Source organism: Sminthopsis crassicaudata, chromosome 1 (assembly GCF_048593235.1).
Source record: "Sminthopsis crassicaudata isolate SCR6 chromosome 1, ASM4859323v1, whole genome shotgun sequence".
Classification (NCBI taxonomy): domain Eukaryota; kingdom Metazoa; phylum Chordata; class Mammalia; order Dasyuromorphia; family Dasyuridae; genus Sminthopsis; species Sminthopsis crassicaudata.
In genome coordinates this window covers 65126939-65150518 of record NC_133617.1, presented here as the reverse complement: position 1 = coordinate 65150518, position 23580 = coordinate 65126939, and the positions used below count along the sequence as shown (strand labels likewise).

The window sequence follows — 23580 nt, the reverse complement described above, 5'->3', positions numbered from 1 at the left end:
CACAGCCCAGGAGCAGAGCCCAGGCCTTAGAAAGCTGCTTGGGCAGAGCAGAACTGCAAGGGCCCTTAGAACACCCAATACAGACTATGTTGGGTCAGCAGGGGCCTGAGAATCCAGGCTATCACCACTGTGGGGGCCCCAAAACACAGACCGTGGAATGGCAGAGCGAGGAGGGAGCTTTGGGGTCCTCTGGACCCCAACTGACCAATCAGGAAACTGAGGCTCAGAGGGAGAGGGACTTGCCCGGGATCACACAATGGGTCAGGAGCAGTTTTCAGTTTCTGCTTTGGAGCAGTGGCTGAAACACCCAGAGGCCTGGGCTCTGCTCCCGGCAGTGTCTCCAGCAGTCTGGGGCTTGTAGCCAGGGCTCCCCCTGCTTCTTCCCACTCACCCAGCTTTAGGCAGGCAGGAGTTTGGACTCTTAAGGTCCCCTGAGTCCTCACCCCAGGCCGGAAATGACCACTACGTGGGCCTGGCCAGGTGTGTTTCATTTTAATTGGGGGATGGGGGTGGGAGGAAGAGGAGAATGAATCCAGCCCTAGCCCACCCTTCCATGCCCTAGTTCTGGACTCCCAGTCTAGTGTTAAGGCCCAAAGCAGCATTTGTTATGAGAAGAGGTAACTGAAGGGAGGGGGCTGCCAGAGCCACCCCGGGGACTTCCCCTTTCAGGGCTGCAGTGGGCTTCACATCACCTTCAGCTGGGGATCTGAGGAAGGGGTCAGGGAGAGCAGAGCAGCCAGCAAGTCCACTCTGTGAGGTCATGGCCCAAGGGACACCCTGAGGCTCAGGGTAGAAGTTGACCCTTTCCAAGCCCAAGTGGGCACTGATGGGCAGGAGCAGCAGCCTGGGGCAGGAAAAGACAGGCTAGGTAAGGCTGGCATTGGAGCTGCTGGTGGCGCTGTTCCGCTTCTGCAGACACCGCACTGAGCTGGGCACCTGAAGGCCGGAGGACACCTGGAAGCTTCCGCACCACACCTGGGGGTCATGGGGAAAGAATGAGAGAGGCTACAGGAGGGACCAGGAAGTGGGGGTGGGGTGAAGCTGGGGAAGGGCTCACATAACCCAAAGAGACCTAGCTGATTTCTGAGTATGTGGGGGCAAGATCCCAGGGCAAGAAAGCAGCAAGGGAGCTGGGGCTCAGGCACCAGAGGAGACTGGGGAGACAGGGAAGAAGTCCAGAGGGGATGGGGCAGCCGGGATGGGAGTCGGGGAAGAGGTCCAGAGGGGACAGGGCACAGACAGACTGCAGAGCTTGGCAATCCCATTTCCCTCACCATGAAGGCCGGCAACAGTGGCTGGTTGAATTTAGCCTTGAAAGTGTGAAGCAGCTGCTTGGTTCGGGCATTGTAGAAGGACAGGACCCCTGCAGGCAGACAGACAGATGGGTCAGACAGAGGGGGAGGGGAGCTGAGCAAGAAGGGACAAGGGCCATCCTGGGGGGAGGGGAGGGAGGTATCCAGCAGACAAAGAAGGCCCAGACCCGGCAGAAGGGGAACGGGTTAGCAAAGCTGTCCTTTTCTGGGCGCCCCCCACCTTTGTGGAAGTCGCAGTGCACCCCAATGCAGTCCGGCAGAGGCACATCCAGCGTCCGGGCCTTGTTGTTATGCTTGGCCGTGAAGCTGACCTGCAGCCAGTTGTTCAAGTGCAGGCACCAGGACGCCGGGGTCTTGCCCAGCTGGTCAAATCGGCCCAGGCTGCGGTAGGCAACGCCCACTGCGAAGGCTTTGCTATCTCGGTCGTAGCGTACTTCCCAGTAGTGTTCACCACCATCAATGAGGGTGTCTCCTGAGGAGCAATGTAGAGAGGATAAGCTAGTCCAGAGCCTCTAGGCCCTGGCCCTCCCCCTCTCAAGCCCCTGGCATGCTGCCTGGGACCAGCCTCCCACCCAGAACATCCCACGCCTCCATCCTGCTCCCTCTATGACCTTTAGAACTTTACAGGGGAGGCAGAAAGAGGTCCAACTTCTGATCCCGAGCACTGTTCCCAGAACCTGCCCAGTAAGTAGTCCTTTAGGTTCCCTGACCACGTTCCTGTCCCTCTGTCCCCGTCCCTCTAGTCCCAGTCACCCCCATCTTACCCAACACAGTGTAGGACTCGGCCGTGAAGCGGTCCCGGCCTCCCCTCCCGGAGGGCATCCTCTTGGGGGACTGGGCACATCTGTGAGCATTAGGCAGGCTCAGGTGAAAGAGCAGCTCTTCCCCCCCTTCCCTCCAGAAACACCCTGCCTTCCAGAAAGCCTTTTTTAAAAAACAGGTTTTTTTTCAAATATATGTAAAGATAGTTTTTTTCCCCTCCCTCCCCCTACCACCCCTCATATAGATAGCAAGCAATCCAATACAAGTTAAACATGTCATGCTGCATAAGAAAAATCAGATCAAAAGGTGAAAGAGAGGGAAAAAAAACCAAGCAAATATCAAAAATAAATGAATTTACTATGTAGTGATCCGCACTCAGTCCCCATAGTCCTTTCTCTGGGAGCAGATCACTCTCCCCATCACAAGTCTATTGGAATTATCTCTAATCACCTCATTGTTGAAAAGAGCCACGTCCACAGGAAAACCTTCCTGACCAATTTTTCCATCTCTAGTCCAGGCAAGCGTTTACCCTATAGGGGCTCACAGGCACCTTTGTTAACAATGCTAACAATAAAAATGTATCTGCTTTATAAAGATCAAGGATGACTCAAATTAAGAGATCTGGGAGAATATCCTCAATCCACTCCTTCATGGAAGTGTCAGAAAAGTCCACAGATGTTGCCTAATGCACACCATTTTGGACATTTCCAAATGCAATAATCAGTTGTGTTGATTTTTTCCTCTGCTTTTTTTTTTTTCTCCTTTAAAATTTTTCTTTTTGGTCCACAAGATATTATTATATGGAATGGCTCTCTGAAAAAGGAGGGAGGGTATGCTGGGGAAAACTATGATGATGCAAAACACAAAAGATAGCAATAGAGGGACGAGTGACTACCTGAGGTCACAGGTCCACTGAAATGCTGTGAATTAGCAGTATTCAGCAGCATTGTTAGGAATGTGAAGGTTGCCCAGTGTTCCAGAGAAGCATTTTAAAAATTAGTTTTTATTGATGTCACAACCCATCCATGCCTTCTTAAGTCCTAGTCCATTATCTTCCATAAATCCTCCACAAGGAAGGGGTCTGCCCAACATTCTGGGGCCCCATTCAGATTTCATGAGAAAAGTCTCTCTGCATTGTTATGCTTCATTCTTACTCCATGACTCTTTATCTGACCATAAAGGTTTCTGATATTTTTTAATGCCATGAGGCTTATCAGTAATATGCCCCCACCTATGAATGCCTACTGTTATGGCTCTCCATGGACCTCTGTGGGAATGACAACTTGAATTCTTCAGACTGTGCTAGTCTATGAACTTGAAGCCAAGAAGCATTAATGGAAAAGCACCAGTGTTAACAAACGGATAGGCCTTTGTTTCAGGAAGAAGTTTGAGTTATAAACCCTGTGTAATTTATGGATGCAATATATTTTATACTCCAATTCCGGGCCCAGTTATTTGTCCTTCTGCAAGGTCTAAGACAAAAAGAACAACTCTATGGATAATTCTTTCAGAAATGCAGCATAGATTGGACAAGAGGTTTTATTCTTCACTTGATTTTTCCTATTTGAATAAACAAGATTCTAATTCCAATAGGGGAAGGAAACAAGTGTTAAGTGTCAATTATGTGCGAGGCACTGTGTTAAACATTTTGCAAATACTTCATTTGATGCACAATCACTCTTGAGTGACTGTATATCTTCTATAGGAGCATTAGTGTGATCTAGGATTTGATGCAATCAGCACAATGTCATTCACACACAAAAAGTATCCAAAGGATTTTACCACCTTCAGGGAACCCCTTTTCCATTTGGACTCTGTTGGACATCCTCCCAAGGTTGTAAACATCTTTGTTAAGCAGATAGATGTCTGGACTTTGCGTGATAATTATAATCAGAAGATTAGTTATCTCTATTGTGATTTTTAAGGAATATGATATGATTTTGACAAGGAGACACTTTGTTGGAGGCAGCCTTGAAGATATAACTTTCCTGCAGCCAGAGACCATTTCATGTGTTTTTCTTTTTATCCTCAGTATGGTGCCTGGCGCATAGGAAGCACTTAAAATTCTTGGTGAACTGAGTTGAAGGTGATAGTTTGTGCTTTTAAATCAAATGCTTTTTAAATAGTCAATACACAATAAATATAGCAGAATCTTGTAGTATCTTTCAGTTAATTTCAAGACTATAAAGATGGAGTGTACTATGCAACATCATTTATGAAAGCTTGCCTGTTCCCTTCATCAAAGATGCCTTGATGATGCATGTGTAGTTTATTTTCATTAGGATCGCAAAGATGGTCAAATAAGCTCATGAATTAGCAGTTAGAACATTTTTTGATTGTCCCTTTTTAGCAATAATGGTATTTATTTATCCCTTCTGTGAATCAAATGCCTTTTAAAATTGAGCTATCGCTAGAACAGAACCTCTTTTACATCTAATGTAGATGCTGTCTTTGAATTTTACTTCCATTTCTACTGGTTCTACAGCACAGGGTCTCTGAAAATTCAGGCCAATTGTGGTGGTTCCACTGTCACTAATGAAGAATATAGTTTCTTTATTGGAAGCTACAGATTTTTTCCATTTTTTCCGTGTTTGTTATGCTCTTTCTAATTTTGGGGGGAAAAACTTTTATGTATCCGATTTCCTTGTACTATTTTCTTTGATGAGTTTGCTTGCTATTTAATCACTATTTGTGATAGTCTTTTTGAGCAATTAGTAGTTTCTGGGAGAAGTTGAGCTTTTGGGCTTAAGCCTGGGGTTTTGTGGTTATTATTGTTGTTCCGTTATTTTACAGGCACGTGCAACTCTTTATGATCCTATTTGGAGTTTTCTTGGCAGAGATGTTAGAATGGTTTGTCATTACCTTCTCCAGCTCATTTTACACTTGAGGAAATTGAGGCAAACAGGATTAAGTGGTTAGCCCAGGATCACACACTCGGGTGTCTAAGACTAGATTTGAAGTCACGAAGATGAATCTTCCTGATTCCAGATTCAGCACTGAATGCACTTCACCTCTCTTATAAGAAACAGTGATTTGAACCTAAAAATTATTATTAGCAAGATAGATATAATTCTAGACGAGTACCCCTCTTAAAAGGGAACAGAGAGACAGTCTCATAGGAATCATGGTCTTTCTGAGAGAAGAGTGGAAAATATTTCAATGATACTTGTACATAATTCCCCACAAAGTAAATTAGACAACTCATGCAAAGAGACACAATCTATATTGGCAACACAATATTCTAGCATGGATATCCCAGTTTGGGGTAAAAATAATTTATAAGTCAGGTTTAGACCATTTTAATCACACACCACTTCCCATGCTTAGACTTAAAAAAATTTTAGTATATATTTTTACCTTTGCAGTCAAGAGCCAAGGGAACAGGTTACTGGACCTGGAGTTAGGAAAATCTGAGTGCAAGGATCATATATCTGGGCAAGTTACTTAATAGTCTCTGCCTCAGTTTTCTCATCTGTAAAATGGGAATGATAACAGTACCTACCTCCCAGCATTGCCATGAAGATTAAATGAGGTAATAATTGTAAAGCAGTTAGCACAATGCCTGGCACATATATAAATATTAGCGATTATTAACAAGTTCATGGTTTGATTATCCATAGATATCTGATTTGGAAATGACTCCTACATGATAACTGTCCAAATTGAGTTGATTTCATTTTGGGTGATATTTTTCAGTGCTCCCATGGTTAACGGATCCAGAATATCTTCTTGAAGAAATTATTCATAATACAGAGGTATAGGGGCACTTGGTGCACAGTGGATAGAGCACCAGCTCTGACGTCAGGAAGACCTGAGTTTAACTCTGCCTTCAGACACTTAGCACTTCCTAGCTTTGTGACCTTGGGCAAATCACTTAACCCCAGTTGCCTCAGCTTTAAAAAAAAAAAAAAAAAGAGAGAGAGAGGTATGAGGTTTCTCTATGTAGTCTATATAACTTTGGCCTGTTTTGTGAATTTAATCTTGAGTTATATTTCCCAGCATATTTTTCACCATTCTCCCTGATGCCTACTTCTGCATCGGAATCACTGAGAATTAATTGTTTTAATTTGGAGGACCTTATCAAGGTTTTTTGGGTAGAATTTTTCTGCCTTTCTGTTCTTTTTGGATGGTGGTACATCAGCTGAAATCACTTTGGGGTAGTCTTTTTGCAAATGTTCATTGTAATGCTGTAATACAAGATGATCAAGTGTCTCATGAAGTGATGTTTCTTGATATCTTGGTAGCACAATAAAGCTAATGCTTGCTTCTTCAGGTGGTGAGGAAATAGTGTGCTGGGCTTTTGATTCTAATTTTAACTCAGTCACTTAGGAACTTTGTGATCTTGAACAAATCATCTAACTTCTCTCAACTTCAGTTTCCCCATCTGTAAAATGGGAATAACAACTTACCTCACAGAATTGTTGTCGTATGGATAAATTGCAGAGCGCTTTGGAAATTTTAAAGTGCAATAATTGTCGCTTCAAGAACAATTTTGGGAGCCATCCTTCAGATTGGCTTCAAATCCCTTTTTCTTTATGGTTTGGTTTGCAGGTAGCAAGTCAATTTTACATAAATAATTTCTTCCAGTGGTGTCAGCTTATGGAACATAGGACAAGGATCTCAAATTCAGAGTATCAGTAATGAAGGTTTGTAGAAGGTCTAAAAACAGAGTCTTCGAACCCCCTCCCAAACTATTTCTGCCACTCTCTCTACAATGGCACAGGGAGGGTCATTGTGTTGGTCACTCTTTGTTGGGTTGGGTAGGTCAGGCTTTGGTTAGCCTCCTGGTGATGGTGAGCATCTCAGTTGCAGAGAGAGGCTGGCCCTTAGAAAGCAGACTTGGTCTACCACTAGGACCCTACCTGAAGCCGCTGGTAGACCTGTTGGAGGGTCACCATGTGGTTTGTGGCAAGTTTTCCAGGCTTTTGCTTTACATTCTGCCCCTTCAGAACTGGAAGTTTCCCAAAGGCAGGCTGTCACACCCTCAGACCTTGGGACTCTGGGGAGAAGGGAGGGATTACCTGGCTGGGGAGTTGACAGGAGAGGCAGTCCGACCTTTGCTGTCTTTCTCTCGAGCTTTGATGTCCTGGACTTTCCCTCCCATGGCGTCCCATTCCACTGATAATTCTTCCACTCGCAAGTTCTGGTGGCATGTCGTGGAATCCAGTCGGAACATGAAAGCTGTCAGAGGCAGAACTGTGTCATCCGGGATCTGCCCAGTGCAGGACAAACTATCTACCCCCCAGGCAATGGGGCCCAGAACTCATAAACTTCAAGTCACTGAAGAGGAGAGGAGGGTGAGAGTGGGGAAGGACAGATGTGCTGAGCTCACCTGTTAAGTGGATCAGTAATATTTGCTACAAGCATCACAGAACTATAAGTGATTATACTTTATGCCATGGGAATCTGGGTTGAGGCGACACTGGGAGGCAGTGAAGTTAGACCCCCGCCTCCCTAACTGTGAACCCTGCTTATTTAGGCAGGCATGCAGTGACCTTCCCTGGTGTAAGTCTTGTAAGTCTTTCCAGGAAGATGGAACAGAATGACTCCAAGGCTGCCCTTAGAACTAGGACTCTAAAGCTCTTAAGGAAGGTCCAGAAAGAGAAGAACAGGAAGGGATCACTCACCTGTGGTTTCCAGTGTGACAGGTTCTGAGAACTCTCCAGCCACTGCCTTGTTGCATGCCCTTACTCGAAAGTTCATGTATTTCATATCAAACTTCAGACCTAAAAGGAAGCCACAGACACCTCGAAATAATGATCATTCTTTTCCTGTGAATAACAAAACTGCAGTACCCTGAAGAAGGAACTCATTCTCTAAATAACAATGCTAATACAGGGTAAAGCTGCAACTATTAACAGTACTATTGCTCTTCACATGAACACCCAAAGAGCTAATAATACTGATTTGTCTTCCTTCTTTCCTTCCTTTTTCTTTTTCCCCTTCCTTTCTCTTTCTTCTTCCCTTTTTTCCTCTTTTTTCTTCCTTCTTCTTCTTCTTTTTTTTTTTTTTTTCAATTTTTCTTTTCCTGCTATTGCTGTTCCTACTAACCTTAACACTGAGTAACATTGAAGCTAGCAGGCAATGACACATAATGGAAAAGCTTCTGGATATGGAGTCAGATAACCTGAGTTTAGATCTAGACTCTCTACCAATTATTAGACTTTGGGCAAACCATCCAATTTTCTATATCTCAGGTTTTTTTCATCTACAAAATGGGGGTGCTGGAATACATCAGTGGTTTCCAAAGTTTGGTGGGGTTTTTTTTTGCCACTAACTGTTTTAAACAACAACAAAATGTTGTGAATTCCCATGGTAGTTTCTTATATTGTTCAAAAGATTCTTTTATTCATTAAGTGCTTATAATAACTAGAAAGATAACTTCTCCAAAAAAGTTGCAAACCAAAATTTACATTATATAATTATAAAATGTAAAAATTTTGTTCTGTCTATAATTGTAAAAACTATAAAAGATATAAAATTATAAAATTCTACAACATGATTATTCATATTTTATGTGGGACAGTCTATCCTAATTAAAAGAAGTAATTTGGCAAAACCTCATAAATTTACTATTATCTTAAAATAACATAATTGGGTAGTTATTTTCTGCTAAATTGTCTTGAATTTTTGAGCTCTTGGATCATCATGGTCCAAGGGAACAACAGAACTAGACAGTGTCTGAGTTCCTTTCCAACTCTAAAATGTTATGATCTTACTAACAATGGGAACCCTTAATACCAAACCAAATAAGCCTGAACCTATTAGCATTACTTCCAAGTACTACTGATGCTGGGTAACCACAAAATAGCAATCCTAATCCTAGCAGAATGGCATTACTACTTCCTTTAGCATGAAGACACACTAAAATAACTAATGCTACAAAGTGGTGCCTTATGGAGTAGCAGTGACATTAAAGACTAAGGAATAGGGCCCAGATCAGTGAGATAGGAAACCTCCCAGTGAGGAAGCTCTCTCTACTGATGCAGGTCGGCACCTTCTCTGCAGTTTATAAACTCAGAGGGATGTGTAGACCCCAGAAAAGTAAAACCACTTGGCCAGCCTCATAGCATCAGCCTGTGTCAGGCAGAGGTGGGATGACCTCAGCCCTTCCTTTAAGACCAGCTTGGTGTCTAATCTTTATCATGACCAACTCTTCTATTTGTTCAAGCGATCCCATTCCATCCCATCTCCTCCAAAAGATTGGTCCTGTGTCATACTCAAACTACCATTTTTTAAAAATTCAATCAAAAGTAATTTTATTTTTCCAATTATATGTAAAAATAGCTTTCAACTTTCATTTTTGTAAGATTTTTGAGTCCCAATTTTTTTCTCCCTTCCTCCCTTACCTTCCCAAGACATCAAGCAATCTGATAAATATATATACACATACATATATACATATAATTTATTTTTAATCTTTCTTTCTTTACTAACACATTCTTAACTGCCTGCAAACATGCCCAAGTCTCTCCTGTCCTAAAAAAAATTCCAACACAAAAAAAAGATCACTTGATCTTTCCATTCTCGCTAACTATTGTTTTAAATCTCTTTGGTTCTTTGTGGCTAAACTCCTTGGAAAGGTTATCTACAATAAGAGCCTCTGCTTTCTCTCTTCTCCTTCTTTTCTTTTTTTATTAAACCTTTTTAATTTTCAAAATATATGCATGGATGAATTTTTCAACATTAACCCTTGCAAAACCTTGTGTTCCAATTTTTCCCTCTCTTCCCCACATCCCCTCTCCTAGATGTCAAGTAATCCAATGTATATTAAATATGGTAAAATATATTGCCTCTGCTTTCTCTCCTCTCCTTTTTTATTTTTTTATTAAAGCTTTTAAATTTTCAAAGCTTTCTTCCAAATCACTATTGATCAGAGAAATGCAAATTAAGACAACTCTGAGATACCACTACACACCTGTCAGATTGGCTAAGATGACAGGAACAAATAATATGAATGTTGGAGGGGATATGGGAAAACTGGGACACTGATACATTGTTGGTGGAGTTGTGAAAGAATCCAGCCATTCTGGAGAGCAATCTGGAATTATGCCCCAAAAGTTATCAAACTGTGCATACCCTTTGACCCAGCAGCGCTACTACTGGGCTTATATCCCAAGGAAATACTAAAGAAGGGAAAGGGACCTGTGTGTGCCAAAATGTTTGTGGCAGCCCTTTTTATAGTGGCTAGAAACGGGAAGATGAATGGATGTCCATCAGTTGCAGAATGGTTGGGTAAATTATGGTATATGGATGTTATGGAATATTATTGTTCTGTAAGAAATGACCAACAGGAGAAATACAGAGAGGCTTGGAGAGACTTACATCAACTGATGCTGAGTGAAACGAGCAGAACTAGGGGATCATTATACACTTCAACAATGATACTGTATGAGGATGTATTCTGATGGAAGTGGATATCTTCAACATAGAGAAGAGCTAATCCAATTCCAATTGATCAATGATGGACAGAATCAGCTACACCCAGAAAAGGAACACTGGGAAATGAGTGTAAACAGTGAACATTGTTTTGTTTTGTTTCTTTTCCCAGATTATTTTTACCTTGCAAATACAATCCTTTCTTTGCAACAACAACAACAACAAAATTCGGTTCTGCACATATATATTGTACCTAGGATATACTATAAGATATTTAATATGTATGGGAATGCCTGCCATCTAGGGGAGGGGGTGGAGGGAAGGAGGGGAAAAATTTGCAACAGAAGGGAGTACAAGGGATAATGTTGTTTAAAAAAATTACCTATGCATATGTACTATCAAAAAAAAGTTATAATTATAAAATTAATTAAAAATAAATAAAAAAATAAGAATTTTTTTCAAAGCTTTCAAAGTATAAATATATATATATACATATATATATTTATACAATTATCTTGCTGCATAAGAAAAAATGAATAAGAAAACAAAATGCAAGTAAACAACAGCAAAAAGAGTGAGAATGTTATGTTTTGATCCACCCTCAGTCCCCACAGTCCTCTCTCTGGGTATAGATGAATCTCATCATCATAAGATCATTGGAACTTTTTTAAAGCTCTTACAATTGGCTTTATCCTTCCATCAAAGCTGCTCTCTCCAAAGTTACTCATGATCTCTTAGTTGCCAGATGAATACATTTTTTCTCAATCCTCATTCTCCTGGACCTTTCTGCAGCCCTTGACATTGTTGTCACTTTTTGCTCCTTAATCCTCATTTCTCTTTAGGTTTTGGGGGCACCAGTCCTCCTGGTTTTCCTCCTATTTACCTGATCTCTCCTTTTCTTTCTCCTCAGCTAGATTCTCTTCCAGATCACACTCTCTACGTGTAGTGTTCCTAACAGTTCTGTCCTGGATCTCTCCTGTCCCTACATTCTACTTCATTTGGTGGTCTCCTCAGCTTCCTATATTGATAATTCTCTGAGTTATCATCCTACCCCAATCTCTCCACTGACATCCAATGCTTTTCAGACATCTCGAATTGGATGTATAATAGACATTTTAAACTATGGTTCCTTTCCACCTAAACCCCTTCCTATTATTGTAGAAGGCATCAGCTTCCTCCCAGGCCCTCAGGATCACAACTTAGGAATCATCCTGGATTTTTCATCGGCTCTCACCGCCCCCCCCATATTTAAGGCCTGTTGATCTCACCTTTGCAACACCACAGCCATTGTTCTGGTGCAGCCCCTCATCACCTTCCACTTGGATTATTGCAGTAACTTGATGGGAGTCTGCCTGCCTCAAGTCTCCCCTCAAAGCTAATTTCCATTCAGTCAATAAAGTGACTTTCCTAAAGGGCTGATTCAATCAAATCAAGCTCTCCTCCTCATATATAAAATGGGAATAATAAGGGGAGTTGCCAAGTGTTTTGCAAATCTTAAAGTACCATTATTTTTATTACTTCTGTTAATATTTGTACTATTTATTATTATTATTTCTACTACTGCAAAAGGACTTCCGGCCAAGATGGCGGCGTGGAGGCAGACAGCTGCTTGAGCTCCTCGTTTTCTCTCAGAACTTCCTCATGACAAGCCTCAGACTTAATGCTTGACCCAGAAAGAAATCCACAAATAATCACCAAGAGAAGACATCCTTGAAAGTCGCCAGAAAAGGTCTGTGTTTGCTCGGGGGAGGGTCAATCAGACTGGGCGCAGACTGAGGGCAGGCAGCCAGAGTGAGACAGGCCGCTCACACAGCTCAGACCGGAGGGGGAGGGGTGTGATCTCTGCCATTTCTGTGAAAAGACTTTTTCCCCAGAGTGGATACTCTGTCTTGGCAGCAAGCCAGGAGCAGTGGAGAGGGTGTAAACACCGGAGGTGAAGATTGAAACCCCAGAAAGCCAGCGTCTCTCAGAGCCCGGCCACCCCCAACCCCCACCTGGACTGACTCGGTGCGTTCTCGGAGCCTCAGAGCGCAGACTCAGTACAGTCATTGCTGTTCTGTTAGTGGGTCTCTGCTGCCCTACCCCCAGTCTGTAGAGGAAGCCCATTAACACCATCCAGCCCCATCCCCTGCAAAACAGACCAATTGTTTCTCTTGTCAGTTTGTTTTCTTCGATTCCTGCTCTGACAAAATGAACAAAAAGTTCAAAAGGGCTCTAACCATTGACAGCTTCTGTGTGGAGAAGATGCAGACTTCAAACACTGAGGAGACTAAAAACAGACTGTCCCCAGATGAATCCCCTAAGAGGGATATGAGCTGCTCCTCAATACAAAAGAATCTCATAGAGGAAATCAAAAAGGCTCTCACAAGAGAGCTGGAAGAGAAATGGGAAAAGGAAAGGGAACCTTGGCAAGAGAGCCTGGAGAAGTCATCCCATGCATTCAAAGACAGAGTGGATAAAGAAATCAAATCATTGAGAAACAAGATTAGTGAGCTGGAAAAAGTAAACAACTCCAAGGAAAACAGGATTAGTGAGCTGGAAAAAGAAAACAGCTCTCTGAAAAATAAAATGGATAAAATGGAAAAAAATTCCATAGAAGATAAAAACTCAATTGGACAATTACAAAAAAATATAAAAAAAGTGAGTGAAGAAAATACATCATTGAAAATTAGACTGGAACAAGTAGAAATGAATGACTCAAGGAGAAACCAAGAGGTAGTCAAGCAAAACCAGAGGAAATGAAACAATTGAAAAGACTGTCAAGTACCTTACCAGAAAGACAACAGACCTGGAAAACAGATCCAGGAGAGACAATTTGAGAATAATCGGACTCCCTGAAAAATGTGAGGAAAAAAAGAGCTTGGACACCATTTTCGAGGAAATTATCAAAGAGAACTGCCCAGACATTCTGGAAACAGAGGGTAAAATAGACATTGAAAAAATTCATCGATCACCTACTGAAAGGGACCCTAAAATCAAAACGGCAAGAAATATAGTGGCCAAGTTCAAGAACCATCAGACAAAGGAAAAGATATTGGAAGCTGCTAGAAAAAAGCAATTCAGATATGGAGGATCCACAATAAGGATAACCCAGGATCTAGCAGCGTCCACATTAAAAGAACGCAGGGCCTGGAACATGATATTCTGAAAGGCTAAGGAACTTGGTATGCAGCCAAGAATAACTTACCCAGCAAGAATGAGCATCGTTTTCCAGGGAAAAAGATGGACATTTAACGAAATAAATGAATTCCATCTATTTTTGATGAAAAAAACAGACCTACATAAAAGGTTTGATCTTCAAATACAGAACTCAAGAGATTTCTAAAAAGGTAAAAAGAAATCTTGAGAACTATACTTCTGCCAAAAAAATATGTAAAGACCATATGTACTATTTGTCTTAGAAACTAGAGGTGGAAAGGAAATTATATCATAAAGTGTAAAGTGGTGGTACTACATCTCATGAAGAGGCAAAGGTAACCTATTATATCTGAGAGAAAGAAAGGAGGGAGATGAACATAGTGTGTATCAATAGACATATTCGATTTATGGTGAAACTTCTTCCACTTCATTGAAAAGTAAAAGGGAAGGAGTAAGCTAAGGGGAAGGGAATACAGAAATTTCGAGGAAAAGGGGTAAAATAAGGGGAGGATCTTTAAGGTGGGGGAGGGATCCTAAAAAGGGAGGGCTGTGAAAAGCAAGCGGTGTTCACCAGTTTAATACTGGGTAGGGGGGTAAGAGGGAAGGAAAGGGGAAAAGCATAAGCAGGGGTTAATAGGATGGCAAGCAATATAGAATTAGTCCTTCTAACCATAAATGTGAATGGGGCAAACTGCCTCATAAAGAGGAAGCAGTTAGCAGACTGGATTAAAAGTCAGAATCCTACTATATGTTGTTTACAGGAAACACACCTGAAACAGGGTGAGACATTCAAACTAAAAGTAAAAGGGTGGAACAGAATCTATTATGCTTCAGGCAAAACCAAAAAAGCAGGAGTAGCCATCCTCATCTCAGATCAAGCAAAAACAAAAATTGATCTAATTAAAAGAGATAAGGAAGGGCATTATATCCTGCTAAAGGGCAGCATCAATAATGAAGCAGTATCAATATTAAACATATATGCACCAAGTGGTGCAGCATCTAAATTCTTAAAAGAGAAATTAAGAGAGCTGCAAGAGGAAATAGATAGCAAAACTATAATAGTGGGAGATCTCAACCTTGCACTCTCAGAATTAGATAAATCAAACCACAAAATAAATAAGAAAGAAGTCAAAGAGGTAAATAGAATACTAGAAAAGTTTGATATGATAGATCTTTGGCGAAAGCTAAATGGAGACAGAAAGGAATATACTTTCTTCTCAGCAGTTCATGGAACCTATACAAAAATTGATCATATACTAGGGCATAAAAACCTCAAAATCAAATGCAACAAGGCAGAAATAGTAAATGCATCCTTTTCAGACCACAATGCAATCAAAATTACATTTAATAAAAAGCCAGGGGAAAATAGACCAAAAAATAATTGGAAACTAAATAATCTTATACTAAAGAATGATTGGGTAAAACAGCAAATCATAGACATAATTAATAACTTCACCCAAGAACATGACAATAATGAGACATCATACCAAAATGTGTGGGATACAGCCAAAGCAGTAATAAGGGGAAGTTTTATATCTCTACAGGCCTACTTGCATAAAATAGAGAAAGAGAGGGCCAACGAATTGGGCTTACAACTAAAATTGCTAGAAAAGGAACAAACTAAAAACCCCCAGACAAACACAAAACTTGAAATTCAAAAAATAAAAGGTGAGATTAATAAAATTGAAAACTACTGCAAATACTAAGTATTATTACTACTTAAAATGCTACTACTATTATTAGTGTTTCCAGTAAGCAACAATACTCAGAATGAATGGTTTTGGAATTTATAGGATACCAGAACTCAAAGAGTCTTTGGGGACTTTAATGCTCTTACTTTGTAGATGGGAAAACTAGGACAAAAAGAGAAGAAAAGATTTGTAGCAAAAAAATGGTAGTGCCCCCTCACCCAGGGGCATAGGTCCATTAGGCCCCAGCACACAGAGGGAATAGAAAACCAGATTTTGTTCCTCCCTAAGGAAGGAGATCAGCGCTCACCAGACAGGGTGTACTCAGTCTGCCTGATGCCCTCAATCACCATCCAGGGCTGGTCTTCCTTGAGCCGAGGCGGGCCCTCAAAGTTGGTACGTCGATATTCTAGCACATAGTGGTCAATCTTGCTGTCCTCATCTGGCATCCGCCACACCAGCGTCACACAGTTATCTGCCACCAGGGACTCCCCGAGGTCGATCTCTGGGGCACTAGGCACTGGAGAGAATGGAAGTGTTAGGGATCAACCTTGCCATGGAGCTCGGGGCCTGGCTCCTGCCAGCCGAGAAGTTGGGCTTTTTCAGATTTCCACCATTTACTCCAGTACCCCTGCCTTGCCTCCCAGGGACCCCAGGTTACATGCCAGTCCCCAATACCACCTCACCTGGTAGGAACTTCAGGGCCTGCAAAAGGCGCCGCTCCTGCGCAAAGTCTACCATGAGATGGCTCATGTTGTCGCTGACTTTCGCTTTCAGGGAAAGCCGGAATGCTGGGGCCATGGTCACACTGTGGAGGTAGTGAGGGGAGGAAGAGGGATGGTCTGGGATCACCTGGAGGACCCGCCAGGAACCACAGGTAAAGGAATTGGAGCGTTCTCTTTTGCTTCCAGGGAATCCTGCCCACCCCGGAGTTGGAAACCCTGAATTTTAGTCAGAGGACCTAACTAGACTCTAAAGCTATCTGCTGATTTTTATTGTGATTTTTAAGCAAGTCAATTAACCTCACAGATATTCTGTTTTCTTCATTGTAAAAAAAGTGATTGACAAGAGTCCCTTACACATTCTAAATCCTTTGGGTCCCATTGAACTCCTAGCTCATACTGGCCTGGAGGGGAATTTTTTGAGATCCAATTGCAGGGGACAGGTTGGGCATCTTCCAATGATCAATACCATCAAGAATAGGGAATCTTACCTGTCCTTTATCTGTTTGGCAGCCTAGAAAAAGGAAGGAGAGAGGGAGAGTCATATTTTCTTAAGCAGGATGGGCCTTATCCATCTAACCCCTCATTTTATAGAGGGGAAACTGAGGCCCAGAGAGAAGGTAGAATTTACTCTCTGTCCCATAGTAAGTTAGCAGAAGAGCTGATAAAGCTTCAGACTCAGGCTTTCTCATTCCCTGCCCATGCTTTTCACTAGAAAGTTGGGAAGAGAAAAGAGGAAAGACAGAAGAAATTCTTAGTTTTTAAAGCTGAAAGCAAAGTCAGAAATCATTCAGTCAAACCCTCTTATTTTACAAATAAGGAAACTGAGGTACAGAGAAGTTACATCTGCTAAACTCACTCAGCTAATGAGCAACAGAGACAAGATTCAAACTTCAAATTCAGCACTCTTTGCCCTACTCTAAAAGTACAAGGTATTTCATACCCTTTACCTAATAACACAGAAATGAGCCCCTTTAACTTTAATTCTTTGTGGCTGTCTTATTCTCCTACCAGACAGGTGAGACCTTGAGGTCATAAGCTGCTCCTTCAAGGCCCAGCTCAGGTGTTACCTTCTTGGAGAAGCCTTCTCTGACTTCCCCGCCACCTCCCCAAGGTCCCCAGGCCCCCCTTGACCTCTCTTGGGACAGCACCTGGCTGTGGGTGATGCTATACTCCGGTCTTCAAAGAGGTAAAAGAAATAATGTACAAAGGCAAAGGAGAGGTGCATGGGGAGGGAGAGCAGGTGGCAACAATTAAAGAAATTAGAAGAAAAATCAGAACAAATTATGCCCTCAGAGAAATGGACGAGCAGGGAATAGAGACCCCCTCCCAGTTATAGCTCCATGTACATCCTTACAAATATCAGGGGAAGCAGAGAAGGCTCCCAGCACCATAGGGGGGGACCCCTTCTCCTGCACCATGGACAATAAATAGCACAGAACAGATAGGCACATAAGTTATGGTCTGCATTGTTGGAGGCCATTGAGATCCCAGATCCGTGAGTAGGATCTCAATCATATTATAATTTATATTGCAGTTATTATGTGTGTATATACGTATTTGACTAGAAATTCCTTAAAGGTAGAGGCCTTATTTTTCATCTATGTATCCATAGCACTGGGTACAGGGCCCTGCATACAGCAGACACTTAAAAAATGTTTGAATCAATTCAACAAGCATTTATTAAGTGCCTACTGTATATAGCACATGTTGTTAGGTGCTAAGAAATACACAAATGCGTAAAACTTTCTCATGATATCATAAGAGGAAGAAAGAATTTTCTTTGGAAAATTTTTTGTTCACTTATTTATGTTGGTATTGTATCTTATTGATATTGTATCTTCCAGGAGAATTTTTGTTTTTGAGGATGGGAGCTGATTTTGCCTTTGCTTGCTGATGTTTGATGAATAGTACGAACTGTACAAATGCTTGTTGGAGGAATCAAAAGAAATAACAGTTCCCATGTTTAAATCAATATTTTAAAGTTTACAAGGAGCTTTCCTCAGAATAGTGCTGTGGGGATGGCAGATACTATTATTCCCATTACAGGTGAGGAAATAGAGGGGAAGTGATTTATTTAAAATTATCCAGGCCTCAACTCCAGCCCTTCCAACTCCAGCATTCTTTACCCTGCCTCATACTGACAAAGGGAACAGCATCTGGTAAGAGGATGGGTACAACTTGAATCCACAGATTGAATCCCTAGATCTGGGGCTGAAAGATGCCTTAGAGGCCATCCTATCCAACTGCATCACTTTACAATGCTCTCCCATTTTCTATTCTCCCAGGGTCTCCAAACATGCCTTCTGGAACTTCCAATCCATGGATTACTTCCATTCAATAAACTTGTATATTTTATGGTGGAAAAAAGCTCTGGGAGCAGAGCTGGAAGGCCAGGGTGTGAATCCTAACTCAAATATGTCTGGCTGTGTGAAGCTGCCTTAGTCACTCTCCCTCTGTAGCTTCAGTTTCTCTAGCTCTCAATTAAGAATAGTAACTTATGCAACTTAAATTGAAGATTGAGAGGAAAGCACTTAAAATATTAAGGAAAGGCTTTATTGCTATGATAAGATACTTGCCCAGGTATGCAGAGCATCTGAGTGGGTGCAGTGGATAGAGTGCTAGGTCTGGAGTCAGGAAGACTCATCTTTATGAATTCAAATCCAGTCTCAGATACTCATCGCTAGGTGATCCTGGGCAAGTCACTCAACACTGTTTGCTCAGTTTCCTCATCTGTAAAACAGGCTGGAGAAGGAAATGACAGACCACCATAGGATTTTTGCCAAGAAAAACCCTAAATGGGGTCACAAAAACCCAAAGGAAATGACTCAACAACAATAACCGTGTATATTAACCCTTTGCAAATCTGAAAGTACTTTCTTAATGTCAGCTGCTTTTTGTATCAGTTTCTATTATTGCTATCGTCCATATGCCTTCTTGGGCAGACCTACCCACCAAGACTCTCCCCACCTAACTGCAAGCATAGGTCCCAAACCTGGGGAAAATCCTGGTTGTCTGCTCCCTGTAGTGTCTGGTTGGCTGTTTCCAGAAGTTCCTCAGAGCTCTCCAGAGCCTTGGTGCAGGCTGCCAGCTGGTTCTGTGGGAAGAGAGAGGGCAGAATGGGTAAGGCCAGTCAGACAAATCCTGAAGTATCACCATGCTCAGGGCCGGGCTCTGTGCTGGTTACCAAGGAACTGCAGATTTGGAAAAGGGGTCAAGCAAAAGGGACTGCAAACCTTTGGGGCTCACTGAGCAGGACAACCAGGAAGAAAGGGAGCAAAGGAAGCTTTTCTTTAAGGTTTTGCTCAAGGACTCAAAGACAGACTTTTAGCTACGTTTTATTTCCCAAATTATCTCATATCCATTTTTAATATATCTTTATATGTAAATAATATCTTGTTCTCCCTGCTTGACTATAAACTCCACAAAGGCAAGGATTATTCCACTTTTATCTTTATATGCCCAGCAGCTAGCACAATACCTAGCACAAGTAGATATTTAATAAAAGTTCTTTGACTGAAGATCTTTAAAAATAAAGTGAGCCAACTTCTACATTTTACAGATAAGTAAACTGAGGCTTGTAATGAGTGGTATAAGGGATTTTTGAAGGCTAACGTAACACATTATAAGCCCAAAGACATATCATGGATGGTCACTGCCAAAAAAATTTCAGTTAATATAAAAAATTTCTTAACAATTGGAGCATCCCACAAAGAAGAACAGGCTCTTTCAAGGGGGGCAGGAGGGAGCAATTTTAAGAGGTCTATTACAATGGGTCTGAAGTCTATTGAGGTTTCTCCTGTTGAAGTATTCAAATTGGATAATGCCTCAGATCCCTTCCAGTTAACAGAGCCTTGTGATTGAACTGGGCCTTAACGGGATGACAAAGGCAGCAAAATCAAACTTTATTTATTGGATCATAAATCTAGACATGGAGGAGACCTTACAGGTCTTTTGTTTCATTCATACCCATTTTACAGATGAGGAAAGTGAGGATCAGAGAGAAAGAATTTTCCTCAAGATCATTCAGCGAGTAAGTAGTAAAGCTGAGATTTGATTCCAAGCCTCTCCAACTCTAAAACCAGTATTTTTTCCACAATCACTATATTGACTGTTCAGGGGAAAGCAAAAAGCCAGATCTGGCTTGAGGGAAAAGGGTATGTAGGAGAGCAAAGGAAAGAGAAAGCTAAAAAAGGAAAATGGGGGAAGGGCATAAAGGGCAGCAAATGCCAGGCTGCTGACTTTGGACTCCCATTGTCAGCAGGAAGAGCTTCCTGAGCAGGGGCAGAATGTCACCAGAGCTGGTCATTAGGCAGACTAATCTAGTAACTTGACATGGGGTGTTGGGAGAGTTAGAAAAGCTCCATGGAAGAGGTACAACATGAGCTGGAGTTTAAAGGAAAGTTAGGATTCAGATTCAAAAAGACTAGAAAATAAATAGATTAGAACAAGGGGGAGACATGAAGTCAAGAGAGATCTGTACTGCCGTTCCACCTCTGCCTTTTGCTGATCTGTGAATATGGAAAAATTATTTCATTTCTCTGAGCCTCAGTTTCTACTTTTATGAAATAAGACAATAATACTTGTAATCACTTATCTCATTAGGTTGCTGTGAGAATCAAATGAGAAGGTATGTATAGCTAGATCCAGGTTAATGTGATTAATGAATCCCTTAAAGTGGGTGCATGACTCAAATCTGTATTGCAATTTCCACTGGGCTTGATATGGCAACTCAAGAATACAAGTTAAACTGATTTCAGGACCACAGGCTTTAATCAATGACCATATTTTACATAATTTTAACTTGAAAAGGTATGGATTGGAATACAGGGGAATTCCTCATTTGCATTATTCTGGACTTAGTTATAAAGTGCTAATATTCAAATGGTATAAATATAAATATAAAGTTATCATCACTATAATGCTGGTATAATGACTTAAGCTAGGAGTTTAGAATTGGAAAAGACCCCTAGAGCAGCTAGTCCAACAGCCTTATTTTAGAGATGAAGAAATAGGCTCAGAAAGGAAAAGTTACTTATTTAAGGTTATACACTGCCCCAGAAAAGGAAGAGGGGTTTCCAAAGGAAGAGACATTTGCAAAGGTCTATCAGAAGGAAGGAAGTAGGACTGGATTAGGGAGCCCATTAAAGCCTCTCACAGTTACCTAACCTTGCACCTCCTTAACTTGGATCTAGGACGTTTACTTTCAGAAGAAGCAGACTTACCTGGAGCTCATAGATTCGGCTAGCTCGGTCTTGTTTGATCTTCATCAGCATGCCCTCCTTCAGCTCATCCAGCAGTGAGAACAGTGACTGGAACTCTGCCTCCAGGTCCTCTTGGACCTTGTTGGAGTTAGCCTAACAGGGGAGTGTTTTGGAATCTTAGAACAGTAAATGTCAGAGCTGAAGGGCTCTTAGAATACAGACTATAGAATGAATATTAGAGTTGGGAGGGCTCAGAACACAGGATGCCAAAGCTGAGAGGAATCTTCAAGCATAGAAAGTGGGATCTGGGAAAGACTTTAGAATATCGAATCTCAGCTGTTCCCAGAAGGCTAATTTATAGTCCTTCCCCTTTTCCCCATTTCCTCTTACCTCCACATTCAGCAGCATCTGTTTCAGGGCATAGATGAAGTTTTGTATCTCTTCATTCTTCACAGCCAGAGTTGTGATGATCTTCTTCAGTGCCTCCTGTGCCAACACCCAAGACACAAAGTCCCATTCTCACCTGCAGTCTATCTCATCCTTCCCAGCCCAAATGATCTACAATATCCTCTAGGAATCCCATGTTCCAAGAGCCAGGGATTTAAGAAAAACACATGAATTTGTGAGACCTGGATCTAGCTGGGAAGTAGGGAGGAGTACAGAGCTTGGAAAGGGGCGATGGTGAGAGTGAAAAGCAGTGCTAGAGAAATGAACAGGTTTAAAAAGTCAATAAATTGGGAGATGGGGGTGAGTGTGAAAGGAATGGGGGTAAGGGATAGCTGGGGCTAAGTAAGGGGAAGGAATAGTCTGGGGGGGGGGCAACAACCTGTACAAGGGATTAAAGCTCGGGGTAAGGGAGCTCCCTCCCCTCCCAAACCCAGCTTCCAGGCTGCAGCAGCAATGCGGGTCTTCAGCATGGTGGGCAGGACTGGGGCTGCCCCAACTCTGCTCCAGGCCAACTGACTGGGGGGGACACTTGGATCCATTCCTGGAAGGGGCTCCTCCCCGCCAGCCCCCAAGAAACCTCTATTGTCGGCCCCGCAGTCCCACATCCCATGCCGAACTCTAGGCCTGCCTGAGTCAGGGAGGGGAAAGAGAGTAGGCTGCTGCAGCACCTGGTGCAGCGCGCGCCCCGCCCCGTCTCCCATCTACACCCCCACCCTCACCCCGGCCCTGGCCCCTACCTTTTGATCCCCCATGGCGCCCGGCCCAGGATGCTCGCAAGAGCCCCGGTGCGCCCCGCGCAGCCGCAGCCGCAGCCGCCACCGCGCGCCCCTAGGCACAAAGGTGCCCAGAACCCATCGCCCAGCCTGGGACTTAGGTCCTCTCCCACCCCCAGCCTCGCCGCTCCATCACCGCCCCTACAGCGCAGGCGTGTAGGCCGAAGCATCTTGGGAAATGTAGTCCAAGACTAGGGAGGGGGGACCCTGGCTCATGAAAGGGTAAGGGTATTCAGAACTTAGATGGTAAAAAATCAGAGCAAGGGCGGGTCCTACAATCTAATATCAGAGCGAATATTGGACACAATCTGACTCTAACCTACTTTTTCCGAATTTCTTTCATTTTATCCCTCTGCTTTCATTCTGCATTCCATCATTCTGGCCTGACTTACTAGGACTTCCCTGAACAGGACATCGCTTCCTTCTGTCTCTGCAAGAGCTCTCATCTAGGTCTGGTATGCTCCACTGGGCTCCACGCTTAGGATCTTTTCTTCAAAACTCACCTCAAGAGCCATTTCCTCTTAAACCTTATTGGCTTCCTCCCACTACCACCACCACATTCCCCCGTCATTACTGCCCTCTCTCCCTTCTCAAATTACCTCCTGTCTACTTTCCCGGCATGAAGCATTCTCCCTGTAGAATGCAAGTAAGGTTCTTGAGGTCAGGTTCTATTTTGATTCTGTCTTTATATCACCAGCACCTAGAACAATGCCTTATAGACAGAATGAACTCAATGGCTTTTTGTTTGCTTTGGTTTTTGTTTTTTAAGTTGAATTCAACAGGATATGGAATTTCAGATCTTGAAGGACCTTAAAACTCCAGACATAAATGATCAAAGCTATAAGGGTCCTTAGAACTCATCAGAGCTAGAAGGGTTCTTAGAATGTTGGTTCTGGAAAGAACTTCAAGACATTGAACGGCAGAGCTGAATGGGTCCTTGGAAACCAAAGGATGGTAGATCATAGGTTTAGAGTTGCAAGGGACTTTAAAGATAATTTAGTGTAGGAGAGGAGAAGCTTTTCAAAATGTATTGATGACTTCCTTCCAGGGCATCTGAGGGGTCAAAATTATTTTCTAATAACACTAAGAAGTTTTTATTTCTAAAATGGTAACTATCAATAGATGTAGTCCATAACAACAAATGGGGGAGGGGA

General features: G+C 42.4%; 1 protein-coding gene across 2 annotated transcripts; it reads right to left on the bottom strand.

Annotated features, from left to right (window-relative positions):
- Positions 1 to 473: 473 nt before the first annotated feature.
- Positions 474 to 22568, bottom strand: FSD1 (fibronectin type III and SPRY domain containing 1). Of its 2 annotated transcripts, XM_074308146.1 has the most exons (13): positions 22391 to 22568; positions 21597 to 21692; positions 21228 to 21359; positions 18998 to 19099; positions 16494 to 16516; positions 15967 to 16088; positions 15591 to 15800; positions 7703 to 7801; positions 7097 to 7256; positions 2078 to 2157; positions 1534 to 1785; positions 1275 to 1363; positions 474 to 975 (listed from the first exon to the last, which is right to left on the bottom strand). In XM_074308146.1, the coding sequence occupies exons 1-13, from the start codon at positions 22403 to 22405 to the stop codon at positions 865 to 867; spliced, it is 1491 nt and encodes a 496-aa protein (XP_074164247.1). In that variant the 5' UTR covers positions 22406 to 22568; the 3' UTR covers positions 474 to 864. The 2 variants fall into 2 exon arrangements, with proteins under 2 accessions (XP_074164247.1, XP_074164257.1); XM_074308156.1 differs by lacking the exon at positions 1275 to 1363 and having other exon boundaries at positions 653 to 975; positions 22391 to 22557.
- Positions 22569 to 23580: the final 1012 nt, after the last annotated feature.

Excerpts from the sequence above, each read along its gene's own strand:
- FSD1 (XM_074308146.1), bottom strand. Across the intron at positions 21,360-21,596 it reads AGATGCTGCTGAATGTGGAG|GCTAACTCCAACAAGGTCCA; the intron begins GTAAGAGGAAAT and ends CTCCCCTGTTAG. Across the intron at positions 1,364-1,533 it reads GCACTGCGACTTCCACAAAG|GGGTCCTGTCCTTCTACAAT; the intron begins GTGGGGGGCGCC and ends GTCTGCCTGCAG.